Genomic DNA, 24,717 nt, shown 5'->3' with positions numbered 1-24,717 from the left:
CTGGCTCAGCATGGCTGCCTCACTGCACCTTAGACTCGCTGAGCAGGGAGAAGTGAGTGCCCTGCATTGGGCGGCGGGTGGGGGGGGCAGGCTGGGTGGCATGTGTACACGGGGCCCCCAGCAGCAGCTCTGAAGTTCCCGATGAGCTTGGCTGAGTCTGCCTGCCAACGGGTGGCTGAGCTGAGGCCCTTCCCCATCCCAGGTCAAGCCACAGCCTGGCTGTCCCTTGCCGCTTCCCTTAGACCCAAAGTCAGTGGTCACTGCACTTCCCCATCCACTTTGGCTCCTCATGTAGTGCTGATGTCAGCCTCAACCCAGGCTGGGTTAGAGGATAAGATAGGAATTCTATTTCAAAAAGCCTCTGCACCAGCTCTGAGGAGAAGGCTGAATTTCCAAGAAAATGTACCGGACCACACCAGCCACCTTCTGGAATTTCGGCTCTGACAAAACCACACAGCCTTCCTGCCTGGGGACAGTTAAGCCTTTGCCATGGAGCTGTTGCCTTTTGTGTCCACTCCTCTCCCAGGGCCAGCCCCAGGGAGCCACAGCTCCCCCTCCACCTGCCCTGCCCATGGGCAGATCCTGAGCTCACCCCACGGGAGGAGCACATGGCAGCCACCCCACCTGCCGCCCAAGGTCTGACCAAAGCCGACCTCCACAATGCCCAGACCTCACACAGGTGCTCTGATGAGGAAAGCAATCCCTGCCTTCTGGAAGCCTGTACCTTGGGAATCCAAAGCCACAACCCTTGCCTCAGGCAGGGGACAGAAGAGGCCAGACCATGCCCTGCCTTCAATCACTTATGCAAAAGTGCTTACTGAAATAAAGGCAGGAAGTTCCCATTGTGGCACAGTGGGTCGAGAACCCAACTAGTATCCATAAGGATGCGAGTTCGATCCCTGACCTCACTCAGAGGGTTAAGGATCTGACATTGCCATGAGCTGTAGTGTAGGTGGCAGACGTGGCTTGGATCTGGTGTGGCTGTGGCTGTGCTGACAGCTGCAGCTCTGATGTGACCCCTAGCCTGGGAACTTCCATAGGCTGCAGGTGCAGCCCTAAAAAGTAAAATAAATAAAATAAAAATAAAATAAAATAAAAGGCAGTGCCCAGGAACAGATGAGTAGATCAAAACACAGTATAGCCACACCATGGAATATTATTCAGCATTGAAAAGGGAAGAAATCCTATCACCTGCTACCACACGGGTGAACCCAGAGGACAGCGTGCTCAGGGAGCGAGCCAGTCACAGGAGGACACAGAGCGTATGATTCCACTGACATGCGGTACCCAGAGTGTCAAATTCATAGAGACACAGAGTAGAAGGGCTGCTGCCAGGCTGGGGGAGGGACTGGCAGGGAGTTCCCATTGTGGCATAGTGGGTTAAGAACCCAACTAGTATCCATGAGGTTGCGGCTTCGATCCCTGGCCTCACTCAGTGGGTTAAGGATCTGGCATTGCTGTGAGCCGTGGTGTAGGTGGCAGACGCGGTGAAGGTACAGAGCGTCCGTTCTGCCAGAGGAAGAGAGTCCTGTGGACGGATGGTGGTGGTTGCACAATGTGAATGCACTTAATCCCCCTGAAACACACACTTGAAGGTGGTTAAGATGGTGAATTTTGCATCGTGTGTCTTTTACGTGGCTTCCTGAGCCTCTGCTGCATGGCAGGCCCTGCTATGGGTGCCGGGGACACAGTCCCTGCTCCCAAGGAGCGCACACACGGAGTAACCCAGACCACAGGGCACAGGACGAGGCCCAGGTGGACCAGCACAGTGAACCCAATGCTTCCCAAAGGCCTTGAAGATGCTCACACAGAGCAGTGCTCCCAGGGCGGGACCCTGGAGGGATATTTCACACTGCAGGTCATGGAGAGGCCACCGGAGGAGGTACCCTTTGGGATGAGGTCTGCACGGTGACAAGGAAACCGGCCTACGATATACTCAGTGTTACATGCTCACCGCAGAGACAATGCCCAGGCCACCAAGGGGCTGGACAGAGGGGAGGGAAGAAGGCAGAGCGGAGAGGGGGTGATTCTGGCCTCGATGCCATGAATTTTATTCCCCAAACCATGAAAAGTCCCTGCAGAGTTTAAGGAGGAAAGGGATGCAGGCTGTTGTTCAAAAGGCTTGAACATCACCGCCCACCCCGCCCCCCTCAGCCTCTTCTTTCCTAAGCAGCTGTGTCCTCCAGCTGTGCCCTTTAGAGGTTCTCGTATGGTCCAGCTAATCCCCAGGCAGCATGGCCATCAACGTTGGCTGCTGAGCCTCCCCAGCCCTGCTCTCCCTGCCCACCTCCGCCTCCAGGCATCTGCCCTGTTCCCTTTTTTTGTTTTGTTTTGTTTGTTTTAGGGCTGCACCTGCGGCATATGGAAGTTCCCAGACCAAGGGTCAAATCGGAGCTGCAGCTGCCAGCCTACACCACGGCCACAGCAATGCCGTATCTACAACCTACACCACATCTCATGGCAACACCAGATCTTTAACCCACTGAGCGAAGCCAGGGATTGAACCTGCGACCTCATGGATACTAGTCAGGTTCATTCCCACTGAGCCGCAACGGGAATTCCTGCCCCGTTCCTTTTCTTTCTTTCTTTTTTTTTCTTTTTGCCATTTCTTGGGCCACTCCCATGGCATATGGAGGTTCCCAGGCTAGGGGTCCAATCGGAGCTGTAGCCACTGGCCTACGCCAGAGCCTCAGCAATGCGAGATCCCAGCTGTGTCTGCAACCTACACCACAGCTCACGGCAACGCGGGATCCTTAACCCACTGAGCAAGGCCAGGGATCGAACCCGCAACCTCATGGTTCCTAGTTAACCACTGCGCCACCACGGGAACTCCCCCTGTTCCTTTTCTATTCCTCCCAGCTTTCTCCCCCCAGGGTCTCCAGGAGCCCTGCACCATTCTTCCCGAGGCTGAACCTCGGAGATGGTAGCATTTCCTCCACCGCTAACTAAAAAAAGTCCATTTGACCCCAAAGCACTGGCTTCACAAAATTTCCAGTGCAAGGTGGGCAGAGTGGAGACGTGGCCTCATTGCTCTGTGTGATTTCCAGGAGAAGTTTCACCAAATTCACGGCTGCTCTAAGCCACCACCTCGTGCTGTGCACTGACAGCTTTGCTTTCTGACTTTACGGAATGGCAAGTAGAAGATGATTTTAATTGTCAGGAAAAGGCGAGTCCCATGCTGTGTGGATCCCAAGGGCCTCAAGGGCCCAGTGTCCTTCTGGCCCCCAGGCTTTGACCAGACAGATGCCCTCAATGCCTGCTGCTTGTCTGGGGCACCCTTCTGAAAGACCCCACCTGTAGCGAGCTCTGCAAGGCTCACCTCCAACCCCCAGGCCTGCACCCTAGGTCCCCCAAGGTGGCCATGGAACACAGCGAACTGAACCCCAAAGCGGCTGCAAGATCACTTTTCAAGCTGCTGGTTACACAGCTGAAGCCTTTAAATAGTCTGTAGACAGAGGATGCAGCGGCTACAGTGACAGCTCTATCCCACTGCCCTGGCCTCCATCAAGTTCACGGTCAGTGAGGCAACTACTGTGACCATGAACCCCAGGGACAGGGAGGAAGGAGAGGCAGCTGCTCTGAGGCTCAAGGAGGATGGTGGTCCAGGGAGGAGGGGTTGGACTTGGCGTCCACATTGCCACTGTCCCAGAAAGGGGATCCCCTGGGGGCAGATGGGAGATCAACCGTATCCCTAAGAGGCCTTGCTCCCTGAGCGGCTCTCACATGCTCTGCGCCCCTCTCTGACCCCCCAGGCTTGGCCCTCGGGTCCTCCACCCCTGGCAGGGGGAGGCCCCAGCCAGCTCACAGTCTGCGACCTACACTGCGGGTCTGTGGTGCCAGGCTTTGTGCTATGGTTTCAGGTTCTTGGCACCTAGAGGGGGAGCAGGGGGCAGGCCTGCATCCAGGATGGCTGCTGGGCCAGCGCCCTCAGTGCTAGGAGAGGGCATTCATTCCATTTCATAGGTGTCAGTGAGCATTACCTGAACACCTGCTGTGTGCCACGCTCTGCACCAGGGACCACGACACCTGTCCTCACTGAGCTCTCAGGCCCACTCCAGACACGCGCTGGCTGAGCACCCGAGCAGAGGTTCCCTGGATGGGGACCCTGATCCTCAAGGGCTTCTTCCCGGATGAGGTTCGGGCTGCCAAGGGCCTGGCCACGAGAGGCTGGAGGACAGGGCCCCCTGCCTTTGCCAACTCACATCCCAGGAGCCAGAGCTTCTGCCTGAGGCTGAGGTGGCATCAGGGAGGGGAGACCCCCATTAGCAATGCTCTCGAGGCCAACATCAGGCTCGGGACCAGCTTCTCTTCCCACTGGGAAGGCTGGAGGCTCCCAGTGCACTGAGGAAGCTAGCCTCCCCTACAGGAGAGTAAGCCAGGCTGCCCCCCACCACATGCATCCTAACCCACGCAATGCACCCCTACACCCATACCGACACAGGCAGACACCCTTGGATATACACACCCCAACACACACATCTTTTTTTTTTTTTTATCTTTTTAGGGCCTCACCCACAGCATATGGAAGTTCCCAGGCTAGGGGGTAAATAGGAGCTGCAGCTGCCTTGCCTACACCACAGCTTACAGCAACACCAGATCCTTAACCCACTGAGGGAGGCTAGGAATCAAACCCGCATCCTCACCAGACATTATGCTGGCTTCTCAACCTGCTGAGCCACAAAGGGAACCTTAACCCAACACACACATCACAGCCACAGCAATGCTAGCTCCAAGCCGCGTCTGCGACCTACACCACAGCTCATGGCAACGCCAGACCCTTAACCCTCTGAGCGAGGCCAGGGGTCAAAGCCCCATCCTCATGGTACTAGTCAGGTTCATTACCACTGAGCCACGACGGGAACTCCCCCAACACACACATCTTTACCAAAGCACACATCAATGCACCTGCACACACTGATGCTGTCCCCAGCACACCTGACCACACAACACACAACTGACACCTGCCCCAACACCCACACCATGCACCATTACATTCATCTCAAAACACACAGCTTTACTAGCATGGGTTAACACACAAGCACACACTCCCCCCAAACCACACAGCCACACTAACAGATCTGCAATTTCCAACATCTCACCCGAACCACACCCAACACCCCCCCACACACACACACACAATGCCACTTACATCCCAACCCACCGCCACCTGTACTCACACCAACACCCAAACCCAGGTCACACACACCTATTCCTATCCCAGTACACCCAGAGCCCAAGACACACCCAACACACACACAGCAACACATCCACCCACTGCAACCACATCCAAAAAACCAGACCAGCTCAGGGATATCTGCACAGCAACACTGGGACAGCGGGATCACTCCCACACAAATATAGCCGCATCCCAACCCAGACACACACATACACACACACACAATCACAACTGTGTGTTGAATGTTCTATTCCCAGAAGCTATGGGCAATGTGAACCTGCTAAGACCCACCCCTCCTGCCCACGGCAGCAGACTCAGCCCCCCAGCTGTACTGAGCTCTTCCCTGGGACCACCTTAGCAGGGCGTCAAGGGCAGAGGGACAGCCCAGAGCGTTCTGCTTGGCATGGCCAATGCGAAGTGGCCGCTTGGCTCAGTCTTCAGTGCCACCAGGAGCGACAACAAAGAAGCTGGCAGCCTCTCCTTGGGAAGGCTTCCTGGATGATAACTCTGCCTCCTAATTTACACCTCGGCGCCGGTGCTGACCGGGGGTGGGGTGGGGGGGCAGAGGCCTCCTCTTCTCTCTCTGTTCATCTGCCCATGGGGTGTGTCCCTCTCTTGAGTCGGGTGGGGAAAGCGGCCAGCACACACCCGCCAGACAGCGGGCAACCCTGCCTGGTGCAGCCCTTGAGCCTCTGCCCTGTGTCCTGTTCTGTCCCACCATCCATGCCCAGACTGCCTCCCGATGCCAGCCTGCCCAGGGGAGCAGGGACACAGAAATGATGCTGGCGGAGCCTGGCGATGGGACAGAAGGGTCGGGGACTCAGACGGCTGCCTAGGAAGAAAGCCGGGCGCCCTGAGTCAGCAGACCATGCTCCTGGGGCTTCATCCCCTGTCTTGGGCCACTAGGGGCACCCTGGGGACATGATCACAAGACACTTGTGACCTGTGTGCATGTGACCTTGAGGAGGGGTTGGGGGGTGTGACCTGGCAACCACAGCTTTGGGAGCTCACTCTAAGTGTGGGGCCCGGGCTGGGTCCCTGTCAAACCCGCAGAGCTGAGCCAGCACTGGGCCATCCCCTTCTTTCTTCTTTTCTGGAAAAGCCAAGAATACCACCTCCCCAGAGAAACAGAGAGGGAGGGGGAACCATCCGAGCTTCCCAGAGTCTGTCCTGACAGGGCTGACCTCAGCCAGCATGGGGCCAGAGATGGGGCTGGGAGCAGGGCTTCTTCTGCCTTCTGCTGTGCTCACCCCATTCCCCACCTGACCCAAGAGGGGAACTAAAAGGCAGGGGGTCAGACAGACGCAGGTTCAAATCCCAGCCCCACCACTTCCTGGCTTTGTAACTCAATACAGCTTACAAATCTGATGACACCCCGTGTTCTGCCAGGCTGCGGGCTTAGGAAGGGCGGATTCCAGGGGTGCCTTCTAGGGAATACCCTGCTCTCTGCCCTGACAACAGGGAACTCAGGCCTCATGCAGGGGGTAAAGCTGCCCCTGCTCAGCCCAGGAGCCAGGTCCTTGGAACGTCACCTATCAGACCAATCTGCCCTCTCTCCTCCCACCATGGCCTTTCATGGTCTGGCTGGTCACCAGGTTCCTCCCCAAGGAGGAGCTGGATGAAAACAATCGGCCTTTGTCCTGGAAGGCCTGTGCTGTCACCATTGCTCTCTGTGCTACCCCAGCTCTCGGCTGTGTGGGGGCCACTCCCCAAAGTCAGGCCACCTCTCCTCCTCTTGGGCCCTCTGCTCACACAGAAGGGACACAGCAGGGACCAGCCCTGGGCACAGCGGACATATGAGAAGACACGTCACATTGGTTGACTTTGGGGGTGGCAGGGACACACCAGGGACCAACCCTGGGCACAGCAGACATATGAGAAGACACGTCACATTGGTTGACTTTGGGGGTGGCAGGGACACACCAGGGACCAACCCTGGGCACAGCAGACATATGAGAAGACACGTCACATTGGTTGACTTTGGGGGTGGCAGGGACACACTAGGGACCAACCCTGGGCACAACGGACATATGGGAAGACATATCACATCAGTTGACTTTGGTGGCAGCCACTGTCATTTCTAGGCTGAGATAAGGCACCAAATAACAAAAAGAAGAGGCAAAAATGGGAACCCGAGCAAGTAACCAAGGAATCAGCTCTCGCACACAGCACAGTCTTATTATCTCTGAAAGTCTGGAGCAGTGGGGCACACCCTCCCTACCAGTTATAGGCCTTTGGCCACCTGGCTCAGGGAAGCCACCTGGCTCAGGGAGGCTGGGACATCCCTTTAAATGTTCTGAACAGGAGGACAAGTGCTTCTGGCTCTGGCAGAACCCTGGAGTTGTGGCATTTTGAACACTCTTCTGTTGCTCAGGCCCTGTGCCTCTTCCATCCGAATCTCTGTGGGAAATCTCACCTCTTCCAGTCTCAGCTACTGCTCTGGATAAAATCACACTCAGCCCCCTGCCCCTGCCCAAGGTCAGCCCCGAGCCAGCCATGGAGCACGTCCCATTCTCTTGGTTCAGGAATGGGCATCGACCATACCTCAAGACGTCATAATGTGCAAGGAGACAGGTGCTGGGTGTTCTATTTGGTGGTCTGGGGACCTTAGGTCGGAGTGATGGCAGCCTTTTTGCTACTCTGAGGGGAGGGAGCCCTTGGAGACACCATCGGAGCCATTAAATCTGTGTTGCCTTTGAGTCAGACCATCCCCCAGACCTTGGGGTGGCTTGAGCCACCAAATCTTTGTGGTTATAGGCAGAGTTAAAGTCAGTGTGAACTGGGATTCATTTGTGGCAACAAAATGCATGAGGAAAGTGGGCAGAGACTGAACTATCTTGTGGTGGATCCACATGAAGGAAGGAAGCTGCCTGCTCAGAACTACATTGGTTACTGCTTTCTAAGGGCCCCCAGATCATCTTCCAGGAAAGAGAATGGGATAAGCCCAACTGATTCCCACTATTTTACTGGGGACACAGCCAAAGGACAGCCAGATTCGGTGAAATTAAATCAGCAAGGCCAACCCTTCGGTGTGTGGGACTCCCAACAACCAATCCACTGACCAGGTCTCCTGTTTTCCAGCTGGTTGTATTTGCATGGTGTTATTTAGTGCAGAAATAATCCAAACAACGGGCCACGTGTTCAGAGCCCTTCCTCACACTGGGGCTGTGCTAAGCACTTTATAGAGAGACAAATGCACCATGGACACTGAGGCACAGAGAGGTTAAGGAACTTTTACTGGGTCACACAGCTCCTGAGGGCCAGCCCTGGAGCCCTTCTCTGGGACCACGACACGCTCCACCCCCCCAGGAGGGGAAAGCCCTTCTCTGGGACCACGACACGCTCCACCCCCCCAGGAGGGGAAAGCCCTTCTCTGGGACCACGACACGCTCCACCCCCCCAGGAGGGGAAAGCCCTTCTCTGGGACCACGACACGCTCCACCCCCCCAGGAGGGGAAAGCACCCCCCCCTTCCACTGGGTGGGGGGGCCCTGCGGTACCCTCCGATGGCAGGACTCTGTTCCCAAGGCCTGTAGACCTTGGACAGGGAGAGCAGATGGGAAGGTGCCTGGCAAGAAAGGAGCCTAAAAAGGGGTCTTTGCAGCCCCGCCAGCCCCATCAGGCCCCTCCGAGATGAGGTGACATGGATGAAACATCCCCACATCCTCAGACTCTACAAAGCCTACTCTCTGCTCCACAGACAGGGGATGCGGGCCCTGACAGTTACCTTCAGGGCTTGGACCATTCGGAAAGGGAGAGGCGAGGAGGGGGAATGTGAGACGAAAGCGGTCTCAGATTCATCTAGGCTTCCCCACCCCTGACTCCACCATGTGCATGAGAACACCCGGGCCCCCCAGGGAGGGGACTGAGGTGCCCCAATAGCCCAGGAGGGTGGTTAGAGCCTGATGGGAGTGTGGTGGGGGGTGGGTAACCCAAACTCCGGCCGAAGGCTGTGCTCTGCTCTGAGCTGTTTCTTAAACATTAGAACCTGCATTTGTCTCTGGGTTCACAGCCAGGCTCCTGACATTTTACTTTACAGAAAATAAAGGGCAAGTGAGGGTGGATGTGTACAAGTGGAAATTGTTTCCACTCAATCTCACGGCGGGTCTGTATTGAGTTCATGTCCCATCGCCCAAAAATAAAAGTGGTGCTGTCCTCGACGAAAGCCATGGATGCTGGACATTCTGACACATGGCAGGGGTTCAGGACCAGACGATGCGCCCGATCCTCTGTGGGGCAGGTATGGGCAGGTGCCGTTGGGTCTGTTTGGGTGAAATGGAGAGAGCCTCCTTCCCAGGGTGGCCTGATAAGCTCTCACAGGCTCCTCCTGCAGCGTCCCCAGGGGCGTTCACCTGCTCCCGGACTCGTGCCCCTTCCCCCTGCCATGAACCACTGATGACAATGACGGGGCGGTCAGGGGCAGGTGAGCTGGCACTCGGAGCCTGCCCCTCACTACCTGGTGTGGCGCTCCATCCTGCCTCTTCTTGCTGTCCACCCCCAGGTGTGCGCCCTGCCCGAATGGGATGCCCAGACAGCCTGCAAGCCCTGACAAGCTCCCGTCTGGCCCGCTTCTTGGCCCGAAGGGCCTTCCTCAAAAGGACCCCTTGCATTCTCCCCCAGGGCCTCTTCTGCAGCAAAAAAAAGCGATTCCAACTCCAGTTCACAGCCAGGGAGAAAGGGGGCAGCCAGCCGCAGGGGCTGAGCTGGGGTGGGCTCTCCCCCGAAGTCATGGGATTGGCCAGGTTCCACAGAAGGAAAGAGTCACCTGTCACAGGAGCTACTGAGGTGACTGAGAAGGTTCCATCACCCTGTCAGGTCCCTTGGGAACAAACGTGGGCACCAAAGCAAGTGGGTCTCCTCTAGCCTTGGCACGCCCTCCCGGGCATCTACCTCTCCCATTGAGGACTTGTCCAGGCCCCCAGGCTCTGGGCCTTTGGACCCTGCAACCTGTCCCCACTCATTCCTGCATCCAAAGCACCCAGCACATTGCTCAGTGTTCAGAATCTCCTTTAAACACATTTTGTCCTGCAATGGATAAATGAATTAATGAATGAACAAACGCATGAATTTATGAATGAAGAAATGAGTCACAGACTTGCTTGGTGATAGGGAACCATCTAGCTTCAGGGAGATGATTTCAAGAGCACCTTAGGAGGAACTTTCTCAGTAAAACCGCCACAACAGGAAGAAATGGCCTCAGGACATAGCATCCTGCTGGGTAACATGCATCTGTAGCCTCAGGGTTGCCAGCCTGTGACCCAGGATCCCACTGCTAGGAATTCCATTGATGGAAATAACAGTGCAAATGATCAGAAAGATTTAGGTGCAGAAAGGAAAAAATGGAAACAAGTCCTACTATGCGTCATTAGATGTAGATTTTCCCTTTGTTTCTCCACATGTCTAGTATGTCCTCAAGGGACACATTTTTTGCATACAGCTTTTTTTTTTTTTTTTTTTTTTAAGTATAGCTATTACTACAGAATAGGAGTCTGCAAAGGAGAGCCCATGGGTCAAATCCTTCTGTCACCTGTTCTTGTAAATAAAGTTTTATGGGCACCCCATTCATTTAAGGCAAAACCGAGGAGTTACCAAAGAGCCCACGTGGTCTGTACTGCCTGAAATATGCATTATCTGGCCTTTTGCAGAAAAGGTTGTCCATCCTTGTGTTGAATAGTCAAATGGCAACAAATAACGTGACACGTATCTAAGTAAAAACTGTATCATAAAGAAGCCTGTGCGGTGTGATTCTTATTTTGTTAAATTCCTCCTTCAGTGCACAAAAAGTCCTCAGGAGGGATGTTCGAGAATGTTCACGTGGTCGTCTCTGCATGGTGGGGGACCTCTATGTTACAAGTACTTTTATTGGTCGATATGTGTAGTTTCTCAATGTCCGAGGTGCACAGGAATTACTTTAAGCCAGAAGTATTTTTAACGACATCACTAAACAACAAAAATAGCAACAAAGAAGCCAGCACGTGTCCCTCTAGGAGGAGACCAAGTGGAAGGGGTTTGAGGTCACATGTACAGGACCCTTCAGAGGGGGTCAGGCCCCAGCTGGGAAGGGACCCATCCTGCCGAGCCCCGCTCCCCCCCCAGCTCCCCCCCCCATCCCCGGGATTATTTTATATCGCACAGCAGCTTGGCTGAAGGATCCCTTCCATTTTTCAGGGCACATTACTTTAAAAAAAAAAAAAAAAACTCTCAAATACCTAGTTTAGCAGCAAATGGAACAGAATATATTTAGCAATAAAGAGAAACATGTCTTGCTTCAAGGAAGCAACCCCTGCACGCATTTTACGTGGAACTAAACATAAGCAAGTTGGACATTTTCCAAAATGCCTCTCAAGATGATTGAAGACAACGGAGGGTGTCCAAAACCCACGATGACAGCCCCTGAGTTAAGAGTTTTGGGACATTACTGTAATGAAGCGAAGAGAGCGCCACCGGGGGAGTCTGGTTTCTGCGTACATCAAATGGCTTTGGAACCGAGGTCAAACCACAAGAGAGAGGTCAGTGGTCATCAAATTCCCAGCCCAGCGAGGCGCCTCCCAGGGAGGGGGGAGAAGCGGACCCTCTGCGGGGTCCTGTGCACCCAAAGCCCAGAGGAAAACATCACTGTCTCCCCCGGGGCATGCCCTGCCTCCCAGGAAAAGCTGCAACAGGACCCCACCCTTGGAAAGCCAGTGACAAGGCCTCGAAAGCCAAGCCCACCCACCACCCTCTTCCTCCAGCCAGCACCTGGCTGGGCACCCCCAAGAGGAGTGCCGGAGCCCCATGCAGCACAGCGGGCGGCCCAGCCAAGGAGTCAGCTTGTGCTGTGCCTCTCACGTCTCCCAGACACATGGCACATGTCACACAAAAACCCCAAGGCTCACAGCAACCAAGAGGTGGGTCCCACTGGAAGCCAGGCCTGCACCATTTTCCTCTGGGGGTGGGAAAAGAAAACAGACCCGGGCATGTGAACTCTGTTCCCCGGGTGCCCCTGCGAGCACACAGCTTCCTTCAGGCCTCGGCCCACCCATCAGGTAGCTGCAGGGAGTGTTCAGACCTGCAATGTTTGGGAGGCTCTGCTGGTTTTGAAGATGTGGTGCAGAGAGAGGATCACGGCAAAGCTCCGTGCTTAGTGGGCCCCATTTCGTCAGAAGCCAAGCCGCCCAGTTCTCCATCCTGCCTCCGCAGCCCATTTTAGAGGCCCCCTATTCATGTCTCGCATCATGGTGACAAGCCCTGTGGTTGCAGGGTTGTCTCGGTAAATAACCAGGGCAGTCTCGGTGGGCTCCGTACCTCTGCACCCACGACAGACCAGGACTTAGGGTGAAAACAGGAAGCAAAATGCAATACGAGATAAATAAATGACAATAGAGCCCCAGGAAACCGGGGGCACTTCTGACAAAGAACAGCTACACCAGATCTGGCTCCGAATTCCGCCAGGAGGCCCAGCAGCGAGAAAAGCCACGTGAACCCCAGGGAGGACCTGCGTTAGCAACGTGGCTCCCAGGGGACCCCAAGCCCTGCACAGGTGCCTCGCGGCTCAGGTTCGGTCTAAGAAAAAAGCCCCAAAGCCCTGCCCAAGCCCTGCTCCCCTGCGCTCTTTCGGGAGGGTCCACGGCTTTCTGAGAAGGGCTTTCCAGATGGCGCCTGGCGGCAGCAGTGCCAAGCTCCACAGCTTAAGTAAATGTTGCCGTCGCCCTGTCCTGCCAGGAAAAGGCAAGGGGGATCCACGGGCTCCTCTCAGCTGCTGTGACGCTTGCTTCCTGGGGACAACGGAGAGCCCCCCACCACCTGCCCTGCACCCCACTGGGAGATCCCCATTTCCTCTGCATGCCAGCATGCCAGCCGCCTCCTTCCTCAGCGCCGCCAGCCAGGTCCAAGCAGGGCGGGCGGGGGAGGCGCTGTCGGATGCCGATGGAGGAGAGGGAGGTGAGGAACCCAGAAGGGCAGCGAGGAGGCCCACAGGTCGCAGATGGCAAAGGTTCCAGCCCAATCATCACGAATTTGGGATGTTTGCACAAATTCAATCTCCGGATCTCTGCAGGTGTTTCTCCACCCCTACCATCAATGCTCCAAAACAGCGCGACAGTGAGGGGAGTTTAGGCTCCCTCCTCTTCCGACCTCACAGGCTCAGGACGCTGCCAAGGGCTTCCAACCCGGGCCCTCCCAGGTCTCCCTCTGCTCTCCGTCTCACATCCCTGGTACCCCAGCCGTCTCCCCCTCCCATCCAGGGGATGCTTGAGGATCAGTAAAACAGGAGTCTTGTTGAAGCTTGTCCCTGCCTCCATCCCTCTGAGACATCAGAGCCACCTACCAGAACCTTCTCTCACAGGAGGGCAGACCTCGGCAAGGCGGAGGTGTGAAGCAGGAGACATTCCTGCTTTACCCTCTCAGGAGTGTGCTTCTTAGAAGCAGAGCACAGAGCTTCATGCCCAAGAAACATGCGCAGCCAGGTGGAGAAGGGATGTGGTGAACAGGCGGACCCCAGACGCCCCCCGAGACAGAGGCTGTCCCCACTCTGCAGGAGCGGCTGCTGGCCCTGTGGACCCATGGGGAATCTGCGCTCCCATTGGGACCTGCGCTCCCAGGTATCTGAAGGTACAGCAAGAACGTGGGTGGGTGAAAGGCGGCTCCTGGGAGCTGATGATACCCACGTTTGGCCACACCAGCAAGCAGAGGCCACACTAGGGTCATCGGCAAAGCAAACACACCCCACGCGCTGGCCAGGACCTGAGCCCGGAATCTCCCATATTCCAGTTCACAGCAATCATACAACTAAGGCATCATGCTCCATTTTGAAAACGCACTGCTTAATTCTTTGCCTCATTGTAACCTGTCCTTAGGGAATCTGTGTTTTTCCTAGTACGAGTAAATTTAGATTTCAATGGATGTTTCCATTCCTCCTATTAACATGCAGACAGAGGAAGTGGCCCTGCGGGCACCCCAGGCTCCCCAAGCTCTCAGGCCAGGAGCTCAGTGACCCTCTGAGCACTGTGACCCTCAGAGCACCGAGGGGGACACTGATGATGCGGTGCCTGTCCTGAGGTGGGCAGAGGGAGGCCATGGGGCTCGGCCAAGGCAGGACTTGCCTGTGGTAGGAGTCAATCCCTGGGACAGAAGACAGCGTCCTGGGACTCTGGGAATTCATGGGAACGGATGTAGAGGAAAAAGGCTTGGCTTCTGGGATCTCAGGTCACACATCTCTTATATCACACTCCCAATCTGAAGACTTTTAGAGCCGGTACGATTCCTCTCTTTCTGAGATGCTAAGTGACAGCGCCGTGGGCAGCCCGGCAGAAGTGGGATTTACAGCTCCACGCAAAAGGGTGAGAGAGACAGCCGGGGCCCCAGAGTGGTATTGCATGTTCCCAGGCACCAGACAAATCAAAGGGCATGGATGGTGTGATGGGAAGTTTCTAAAAAGGAGCTGCTGTCAGGCGTCCGGCCCCCAGGGCAGGAGGAAGGCGAGGTGAATCAGCATCTGAGGGCCTCTGAACCCCAGCTCCAGCAGCTCCAGCACCAGGCCCAGTGGGCAGACCACCCCCCGGGGGACCCAGCAGAAAGGTGAGAGACCAGAGCGAGCTCCCCTGGACCCCTGACCTTTGTTTGGCCCATTGGACTCTCCCCGGGAGCCAGTCCGAGTCTGGCCAGCCTGTTAGTCCAGGCGGGGGCAGCTCCCGGGACTCAAGGCCCCACCAGCATCTGCCTGGGGCACAGCTTCGGCACACACAGCCGACCCTCCGTAAATCTCCGCAAACACGGCGGCCGCCTGCACACACTTCCACGTTGGGACGGAAAGGCTGCATATGGCGCTCGGTTTTAACAGCTGAGCTTTTAAAAAAGTGCAGCTTTTCATCTCACTGAACCAGCTCCCAAATTAAAGGCTGGGGAGGGAGGGGGTGGGCGGGAAAAAAAAAAGGAAGCTGGAGTGGGCAGGCAGGGGGAGCCTTCCAGGCTAAATTTGATTTTACAGGAATGTCAGACTTTCCAAAGGTCCCTCTGGCAAATGAAATAATGTTCCCTGTTTGTCATCCCCAAGTTTACTAATTTCAAGTCACTAATTGCAGCTTTAAAGAAATGACTTGTTTTCCTTTCCTTTTTTCTGTTTTTAATAAAAATGGAGGGGTCTCTCTAGGAGGAAATCACTCACATGCCTTAGATTGGGGTAACAATTTTGAGGCAAATCTGTAAATGGGATTATTGTTTTCCAAAGTTCTGCTCAGCAAAGAGATTAGTGGCTACAATGCCCAGGGGGCGTCCCCGGCTCCTTTTAATTCCCCCGCCTGGAGGTGGAAGGTGCTGGGAGGGAGAAGCCTGATAGGGGAGTTTTCCTGGAATGGCCTGGAAACTTTTACTTTCTGTTTCCTCTGCTGATAATGACTGTCTTCGGCTCTGCAGCCAGCTCCCCTCTCCCCCTCCCAGCCCCCTGTTGCTGCATGCCATCCCCGAGCTCCAGTATAAAGTTTGGCTTTTGCAGCAGGAAGCAGCTGGGCCAAGCAACCAGCGAATGATAATGACCTCAGAAATCTGCTGTTCGCTCGGCAACAATAGGGTGCTCAGTCTACTGGAAAATTGTGTTCATCAGCTAACTCTGCTCAGTTACTAATTGACATTGCCAAATATTTTAAGAACAATTGGAATGCACAAGCAAAAAAAAAAAAAAAAAAAAAAGAAAAAAGAAAAAAGAAAAAAAAGAAAAAAAAAGAGAAGATCTTAATCCTCAGACTTAAATTTTTTCTTTCTCTTTTTCTTCTTTTTTTTCCCCTTCTTTTGGGTGCCCGGATTTGTTTGCGTGGAGCAGGCAGTGGTTATCACGCATGGGGGCGGGGAGGAGGAGCCACAGGAGAAAAAGAGGTGGAAAAGAAAGAAAATCTATCATATCACTATACACCCGATGTAAATGCAAGGGAGCCCTGGATAAAGGCCTTTGATGCTGCGGTCAATGGGCCAGCAGAGGACGGGAGACCCAGCATTTCAGGAATGCGGCTCAGGCAACAAAAGAAGACCCCGCAAGGCTTCTAGGCCAGCTGATCAAATAATCCTTGTCCATCTCAAAATATCATACCAGAAGTAGCAGGGGTTAACAATATTTTCATCTTTGCGTCTCTTGCTGGCTTTCCATTGATCCACAGAACTTCGCCGACTTTATTTAATGAACAGAGGGTCAGCGCATTCAATTACCCCTTTCCCACCATCAACACTTCAATTAGCCCCTCTCCAAAATTATGGGGGAGGCAGAAGGTAACGGCCCTGCTGGATATAATGAACAGTATCGTTTCTTAGTACATTAAGTTTGAATTATTCTGAGCGGGATTTCCAAAGCAAGACCTAAAGAGACAGAACTTTGGTCGCCTTCTGACTCAGGGTAAAGCTGGCATCCGAGCATAGTCTTAGACGGGGTTTTAGGGAACGATGCAGAGATTAATGCCATCAGAGGGTTTGCACGCGAGCCAGAAATGAGGGCGCATCAAAGGCGCCGCCCCGCTTTTCTAAATGTCATAAAAGAGTCCAATGTCTAAGCTGCTGCTTTCCAACCCGAGTCCCTCTGCACCGTGCACGGAGGCAGGAATGACACCGACGGTGGGGTGAAACTAACAGTACGTCCAACCCACAGCAAGGACACAAATAAGACAAAGGGGAAAGATGGGGAAGTGATCTGTGCGACTGGTTTGGTCCGTTTTCTGTTAGAAACTATGACCCCTCAATTTGTCAAAGGTCCTAGTTTTCACAGTTGATCTTAAGCTTGGTTCTCAGCAGTTTGGAGAGCCAGAGAACAAACACATTTTCTGGTTCACTGGAATCATTTTCACATGTTCACTGATTCAAACATTCTTTTGCTCACATAACAAACAGCTGCATCCCACATTAGCCCAGCCAGTGACAGTCGCCCATCTCGGCAATAACTGTTTGATTGCAAACTTGACCCCTTCTTCGTCTCGGTCTGAGCAAGACATTTTTAAACAGCCACTCCGTTCCAATCCTCCTTTGCAGAGAATTACATCTGATAACAAAGGACGTCTCTGCCACTCATTGTAAGCCTTCTTCTGGAGATCTGTTCTAAGAGGCTCTCGGTAAAAAGGTTTTTTATGATGAATTCAGAACGACTATCATGTTAAGAGCAGCGATTTATAAAGAAGAATTCATTGGTTACGATCTGAAAAAATAGTTTCTCAGGCCCTACTGACCCAGTTTTCAACACAAAAAGAAGCGAGGGATGCAAATTAAGTTTTGCAACATTGTTCTGCAGTCTGAGAAATTTGTAAAACCGTGTTTTGCAGTTATTTCTTAATAGAGGCCTTAATAAGGACTTCTTTCTTTACTTAAGGGCTTAAAGATTCTTTTTTTTTTTTTGTCCCTCCCCTTCACCTTGCAGGTTTCTCTCTAACAGGTAATAATAAAATACCTATTGTGTCGCGATTTTTATTTAAATGCGTATTTTAATCACACTTTACACAAGTCACACTTGTTAGAAATAAGAGGGAAGACTAACCCGATTTGGTTAAGAGTCCTAATCCCAGGGAAACCTGAATGGCCCAGGCGTGCAGCTGATGTGGGCTGCTTATTCCTATGCCATCAATTTCCCTACTTAGTCAGAAAATTATGAAAGGGTCTCATTTGAATATGAAGAAAACAAAGAAGTCAACCAGAAATGAAAGAATCAGTATTCACAACGGTACGATACTTCAATGAGGGAAATAAAAGTGAGACGATAACCACAACTCAAGGGTAATTCCCATTTGAGTCCCAGGCCCAGTTGGTTCTTGTAAGCAAAATGGGCTTTTTTTTTTTTTTTTTTCAACAGAGTATTTAGAGATGGAAACAACAGAGATAGAAATAGCATGAGGCTATCACTTGGCCAGAAGGTGAGAAAAACACGGTAAACACGTCATTAATAGAGCCGAACATTTGGTGTCGGAATATTCTGCTGAGACCTTTCCATTTCAGCAGGGCTGGGAGAGGAATGAAAATCTGTCAGTGCTCATTCCACGTCACTCCAAAAACTTGGGAGAGCCAGTCTGCGCTGCTCCACTTTCTGGCCCTGAAAGGTCCCCAAAGCCCCCAAACCGTGAGATGACACTCCCCAGGAGAGGGGACCTCCTCACTACTCATGGGAGGCCGGAAATAGCCCCCCCCCCCCCCGCGACAGTGGCACCAGTGGGATGCCCGGCCCTTTGCTGCCTCCAGGCACAAAAATCCATCTCAGCATCACCACCTGTCAGGCAGGGACACTGGAAAACCCTTCCCTTTCAAGTTTTGGGTGGTGGTCCCTCCAGGCAGGGTGGCCTACCCCCTCCCCTCCGTGGCACCAGAGTTTCCCTGTTAGGCTCTCCCAGAGTGTCTCACCAGAAGGGAATCGCAAACAAGGCTAGGACTCCAGGAGTAGACAGTGTGTTTCATGGGTATTTAAGCAGCGGCATTAAGTGCTATCGGAATCTCTGGAATGTGCAGTGCAGATTTATGTGTCTTAACAATTCTTCACTGGTTTGCAATAAGCCGGCAGACTCACACTTTATTTTAGCACTAATTTCGTCCTGGAAGAAGGGTCTACAGAAGCATGACAAGAACAACAAAACTCAAGTGGCATCTACTTAATAAGGGTCGCAGTGACGTGCCTCCCATCCTGAAATATTTATCAGAAGTGAGAAGGGGAAAAAAAAAAAGACAAAAGAAAAAGGGAGAAAAAAAAAAAAAACTTTTTAAAAATGACCCTCAACAGCGTGCTGCCACATCTTTAGCAGTGGGCAATGCAGTGCCTTGAGGTGCCTCAAACTGTCTTTCATTTTCTAGACTTAATGGCTGATTGCAGAAATCAATGTTGCCATTAGTAACAGGGTATTTGTTATGGCATGATTTCCTCTGTTGTTAGGCTGCAGAATGATTACAGTATTAGCGAGATGCTTTCTTTATAAAGGGCTAGAGATATAACTTTCAATTTACTATCCATTAGTAAGGGGCTTTGGAAATATGGATAGAGGCAACAAGCTTACCTGCTGTTAGGTAGTGATTTTAATTTAGCTGTCTTTGGCTAGTGGGGTTTTTTTTTTTTTTTTTCGTTTTTTTTTTCCCCCCCTAAACCGGGCCAGGAAGCTTCAGCATTTCACAGACATTTTGATGACAGATTTTCTGCTTTGCTATTTTAGACCCCAAAGCTGTATCGCCCGTGTAACACAGTCCAATTTAAGACATGAAGGCGCGCATCTGTGTTTCAAACCCCTGTGCTTTTCCAAACCATCGGAAGAGAATGGCGCGGTTCTTCAGTTAGAGGCACCTGACAGATGAGCCAAGCTGTACTTTTGGAAGGGGATTGGAGGCAGGCCTGGTCCAGGGAGAGGCAACGAGGGGCCCAAATAAGAGAATTACGGGCAGACGCTTAGTGGGATAGATGGTGAGGGTCTGAATTACACAGTCACGTCCATGGATGGAGCCACACAGCAGCTCCCAGGTTCCAGAGGCGATGGCGGACAAGGGCCGGGACATGGAATGCGGCTAGGCATTCGCAGGGGAGACGGTAGGCTATGCCCGCTGGCAAACGTACCAGCTGGCCATCTCTACCACGAAAGGAGGGTCAACTTAGGGGCCAGTGTCCAAGGGAAGGTCAAAGGGTTGCAAGAACAGCCTTCCCTCGAGGCAGGGCAGACAAGCAAGGTGCACATACCCCACCATGCCACCGTGACCTTGGAGCTGACTCTCAAGGGCAGCGAGGGCCCTTCCCCACCGAGGCCAACGCAGAAGCAGGCAGGGGGCGGGGAGGGCCCTTGCACCAGCTGCTGCCCCTCCCATCTCCCCTTGGCAACCTACCTGAGGAGGACGGCGAGGAGGGGTGTGGGCTGTCCTCCTGGGCACTCCCGGGCTGGGAGAGCCCACCTCCGACCCCGCTCTCCTCGGTCACATTGGAGGAGCCGGGCGTGGTGGAGCGGCTCACGGACTGGGACTCCTGGTCGCTGCCCGAGCCGCGCCGCTCGTCGGGGCCCGCGTGCAGCCCGTCCTCGTCGCCCTTGCGGTCCCGCTTGTGGACACGGGAGTGCACGACCACCTGGTGGTAGGTGCGGAACACCCGGCCACAGTCCGGGCACTCGGTGGGCTTCTCCTTCAGGCTCCCGGGACCCTGCAGGTTGTACTCGAGAGCTTGGTTCAGCCCGTGGGACAAAAAATCCCGACTGCCTTCTAAAGGGTCGAGCTTATTTGGCAGGTCCCTCTGATTGCCCACTTTAGTGCTGTGAACCAAATCAGCAGGCATTTTCTGCTTGGAGCCATCTGCTCCCACTAACACGTACTCCCGCTTCTCCTTATCAAACAGAACTCCAGCGTTTGCCAAAGTGTCTTCGTGGTTGCGCTGTAGCTGGTGCTCTTTAGACAAGAAGCCGTGTTCCATGGCCATGCCCCTGGCCATGAGCTGCCAAGCCTGGTAGCTGTTCACGGGGTCCATCTCGGCGGCTTTGGCAGCCGCCTGCAACCGCTCGATGCAGCTGGATTTCAGCGGCGGCACGAGGTTGAGGCAGCCCAGGAGGGAGTGCTTGTCGCCCTCGGGGACGCTGTGGGCCATGCTGGAGATGGGGGACAGCAGCTTCCCCACCACCTCCTTCTCCTTCATGGGCAAATCGCCTTTGCCGTAGAGCTGGCTGGGCTCGCTCAGGCTGGCTTTGTCTGCGGCCATGAAGCCGCTCTGCAGGCAGGAGAGGTACCTGGAGTACAGGTTGGCGTGGGCCTCCTGGGACATGCCGCCCATGGGCACAGGCACCTCGGGGTCGCTGGGGGACTTGTTCTTCACCGACAGCTTGTTGAGGTGGACCTTCATGTGGTTCTTCAGGAACCAGGGCTCTTTGAAGCGCCGGCCGCAGATCTGGCAGCAGTGCTCGAAGGAGTCCTTGTGCTTCCGCATGTGGCCCTTTAGGAACCACGCCTGGCTGAACACCTGCCCGCACACCTCGCAGCGGAACTCGTTGGCTGACTGCTCCCCGCCGCCGTTGGGGCCCTGGCCCTGGGCCGATTCGGCCGTGATGTGGGCCTTCTCCACGTGGCTGATGAGCTCCTCCTCCTGCGAGGCCGCGAAGTCGCACAGCGTGCACTTGTAGGGCTTGTGCAGGATGCGGATGTGGCGATCCAGCTCCTCCCGCTTCTTGAACTTGCCCTTGCAGAAGGTGCAGCGGAAGCCAGCGGCTGGGGCCACCACCTCCTCCTGCACGCTGGCCGGCTTGGGCGAGGGCACCGGGTTGGCCACGTCCGACACGCTGTGGTTGGCGGGCAGGGCCAGGTTGCAGGCGGCCAGCGGGGTCTGCTGGGCATGCGGCAGGGGCTTCAGGTCGGGCCGGGGCTGCAGCAGGCTGCTCTTCATCTGCTTGTCCCGCAGGATGGCCCTCTCCTCCAGCTCGTGCAGCAGGCGGTTCTCCTCGCGCACGCGCCCGCGCCCCTTCCCCAGGTTGCCCAGCTTGTGGGTCCGCAGGTGAATCTTGAGGTTCCCCTTTTGTGCCGCCCGGTGGTCGCAGTACGGGCACTTGAAGGGCTTCTCGCCGGTGTGAGTGCGCATGTGCAGGGAGAGGATGCTGTTGAAGCGGAAACGCTTGCCGCACAGTGGGCACGGGTACTTGCGGTTTTTGCGGGCGTCGTCCTCGATGTCGCTCATCTGGGACATGATGCCCAGGTTCTGCCCGTTGAGGAATTGCTGCAGGTCCACCCTCCCGTTGAGGCTGGTGTCCACGTCCCGTCCCAGCTGGTTGGCCAGGAGCGCCATCTGACTGCCCATGGGCTGGCCGCTCATGGGCACATGGGCCTTCTCGTCGAGGGGCGCGGGGGTCTTCTCCTCAGAGTTGGGCCGCGGATGGAGCTCAGGAAAGGCATGGCTGAGCTGGGAGGTGATTTGGTGCAACTTCTGACTCATGGCATACTGGCCGTTGAGGACGGGGCCGCTCAGATGGGGCTCAGCTTCCGGCGCCGCCGAGGACACTCCAAGGCACAGACTGGCTTCTTCCATTCCTGAAAATAAAGAGAGAGTTCAGATCGATGCCAGGTACCGACCGCGGCGCGCAGTGAATCAACAGCATCAGCTGGGGGGAATTTGCATTTCATGCCTTACCTACACATAATAATGCTAAGGAATTATAGTCAAAAACAATAATAAAAAAATGAATTATTAAATGCCAATTATGCAATATGGCATTGCTCCTCCAATTTGTTTTGGCGATAGATCGTCTTCCTTGTATTTTCTATTTACAGACGGCAATTATTCATTCACATTTAAATTATTAATGTTTTACCACTTTCAACACCTCATAACAAATCAAGGGTCTACGTGTTAAACTTTTCCTCCTCTCCCCCCATGGAGCACCTGCACCTGTTGGTTCAGTTCAAAGTTTGCCACAGAGCAGAGAGTGGCCTTTCAAACGGCAAGACCAAACAGACTCACTTGGAACTTGTGTTTCTGGTTACTATATTCGATACATTTGCCAGTCTGAAATGAAAGAGATTATTTTATGATTTGGCAAAAAAAAAAAAAAAAAAAAAACTAACCCAATGGCACGATATTTACTGGTACATAATAAAACAAGATAATGTTTTGGGAAAAAATAAAGTAAAGGACAGGCTTTAGAACAATAAAAGGGATTTTGCTTTAGTCAACAAAAAGTGCAGTAATATCTCATTAAGCTGATTAGTATGCTGCTTAGAAACAGTACTAGGTGCTGTAACACATGATTATAATCATAAAAATCCTTCAGTGTTTGCAAGGAAGCATTAACGAGGTATATTAAATTTTAAGGAGACTGCGAGTAGCGGCTTTGCAAACCTCAGAGATTAAGATTTAACCCTTATGTTACGAAACGCTGTTATTTGGTCCTTTGGAAACTGTGCCCATCAAAAGAAGAATAAATTATCTCATGATGGAATCTAAGTGGATTGTTGAGACTGTTCGAATTTGGGTAGGGGCTAGAGACTTCCACCACAGAGCAGGCTCTCCTATCCTTCAACTGGCACCATATCTGTGGCAGAGACTTTGATTGGGCTTAAAGAGATCTTTTATAGAACCAGATAAAAACCAATTAAAATCCAGGGACGATGCCATAGGAAGTCTCCACCAAGTTTGAGTGTTTTTAATAACTTTCCCAATATACAGTAATGAGTACAAATGGTACCTGCAGTATGTGTTTTGCAGAAAATTAGAACTCAAAGCTGTTTGTTAAACACTAACACTCAAAGCTGGTTTGCATAATTGTCTTTAATAGTCCTCTCTGCCCCTCTCCAGCCTGTGCAGAACAGCTAATACCAGCCCGTTCCGGGGTGGGGCAGAGGGAATGGCCCCCTCCATATCAGAGCATGTGGGGAGCTCAACTTTGGAAGGCCATGAGTCCGTGCCTGGAGTCCTTCTAGTTCCAGATCGGTCTTCCCCTTGAAGGAGTCCAAATTCGTTTCCTGCCACTGAAAGTTATTGCACATCTATCCCCTTTGTATCCCAGTGTTTAGATGTGTTGGCCAGCCAGGTGGTCCAGAAGTACCGCTTAACCCCAGCCAGGACGGGTTCCTGGGCCAAGCAATTCCCCAGGGGGACCAGTGGGGACAGAGCTCAACGGTAGAGGAAACACATTCAGCTCCAGTGGGGTCTGCTGCCTACTGGGCTTCCTGCCAGGCAGACTGTACAGGGATGGAGGGTCTCCAAGGGGAGACCTGACTTCCTTGGCAAGAGGACAGAGGCTGTGAGTCCATCTTGCAAAAGAGGAGAAAAAAAAAAAAAGACATGCTGTTTATTTCCAGGAGGGAGAGAAACTGCAACCGTGGTGCAGGGCTAACTGTCCATGAAAACTACACACATACACACACACTCACACACACATAGAGGCCTGGGGTCACTTGCAGTAAAAGAATGTTTCCAATTTCCATCTTTAATTTTTGTCTCTGGTGACAGCCTACCCTCCCATTAAACAAACAAACAACAACAACAAAAAACCAGACAAGAGGGGGGAAAAAAAAGCTCATTTTGGAGCCTGGTCAGAAAGGAGTCATTTCTCATGGAGAGTCTTGCATTCATTCAACAAACCTGCTGAGTTCCCGCTGTGTGCTAGGCCCTGAAGGACAAGTGTGGCCAGCCCCAGCACTCATGGCTCCCACTGACCAGCAGGGAAGAGCAGGCCCAGTGTGAGAAGTTGCAGGAGCAGGACTAGTGCTTGAAAGGGCCCTGTCCAGAGCCATTTCTCCACCTTCAAGCCCCATCCAAGCTGCACTGGCTCCTCTCTTGAGCACACACAGATCATGACCTGAAGCCACGTGGGAGTGTTCAGAATCCCACCCAACAGCTCTTGGGGAAGTTTGGAAAGTCCAAAGCCAACACGGATGGCCCACTTCCAAAGGCTGCCCAGTTGGCCAGCTCAGAAGACATGAATCCAGGAAGACGGGCTATTTTCAGGTTACTGCTGCTGAGCTGACGCCAATTCAGCAGGAGGGAGAGGAGGCTGAACATGCAATGCAGCTAGACTGCGAATCAGGTTGGATGAACAGCCTCAGGTTGAAGACCCCCGCCCTCCCCCATTCGTGCTGCTCAAGCAACGGCTCAACTTGCCAACTAAC

At 53.5% G+C, this 24,717-nt stretch overlaps 1 protein-coding gene across 24 annotated transcripts in view; it reads right to left on the bottom strand.

Moving 5' to 3' along the window:
- ZNF536 (zinc finger protein 536) overlaps positions 1-24,717 on the bottom strand; it is a 530,657-nt gene that overhangs the window by 295,803 nt on the left and 210,137 nt on the right. For all 24 annotated transcript variants that reach the window (XR_014805072.1, XR_014805071.1, XR_014805069.1 and 21 more), the window contains one exon: positions 19,966-22,137. Coding sequence is in view for 17 of the 24 variants with exons in the window: in XM_021094256.2 (XP_020949915.1) it covers positions 19,966-22,135 (2,170 nt within the window). In the remaining 7 variants the exon portion in view is untranslated. The remainder of the gene's footprint in view (positions 1-19,965; positions 22,138-24,717) is intronic.

Source organism: Sus scrofa, chromosome 6, assembly GCF_054392235.1.
Source record: "Sus scrofa isolate SSC_HxYL_T2T_F1_AM1 chromosome 6, Sscrofa_HxYL_maternal_Yorkshire_Landrace_v2.0, whole genome shotgun sequence".
Classification (NCBI taxonomy): Eukaryota; Metazoa; Chordata; class Mammalia; order Artiodactyla; family Suidae; genus Sus; species Sus scrofa.
This window is presented reverse-complemented; position numbering and strand designations above follow the sequence as displayed.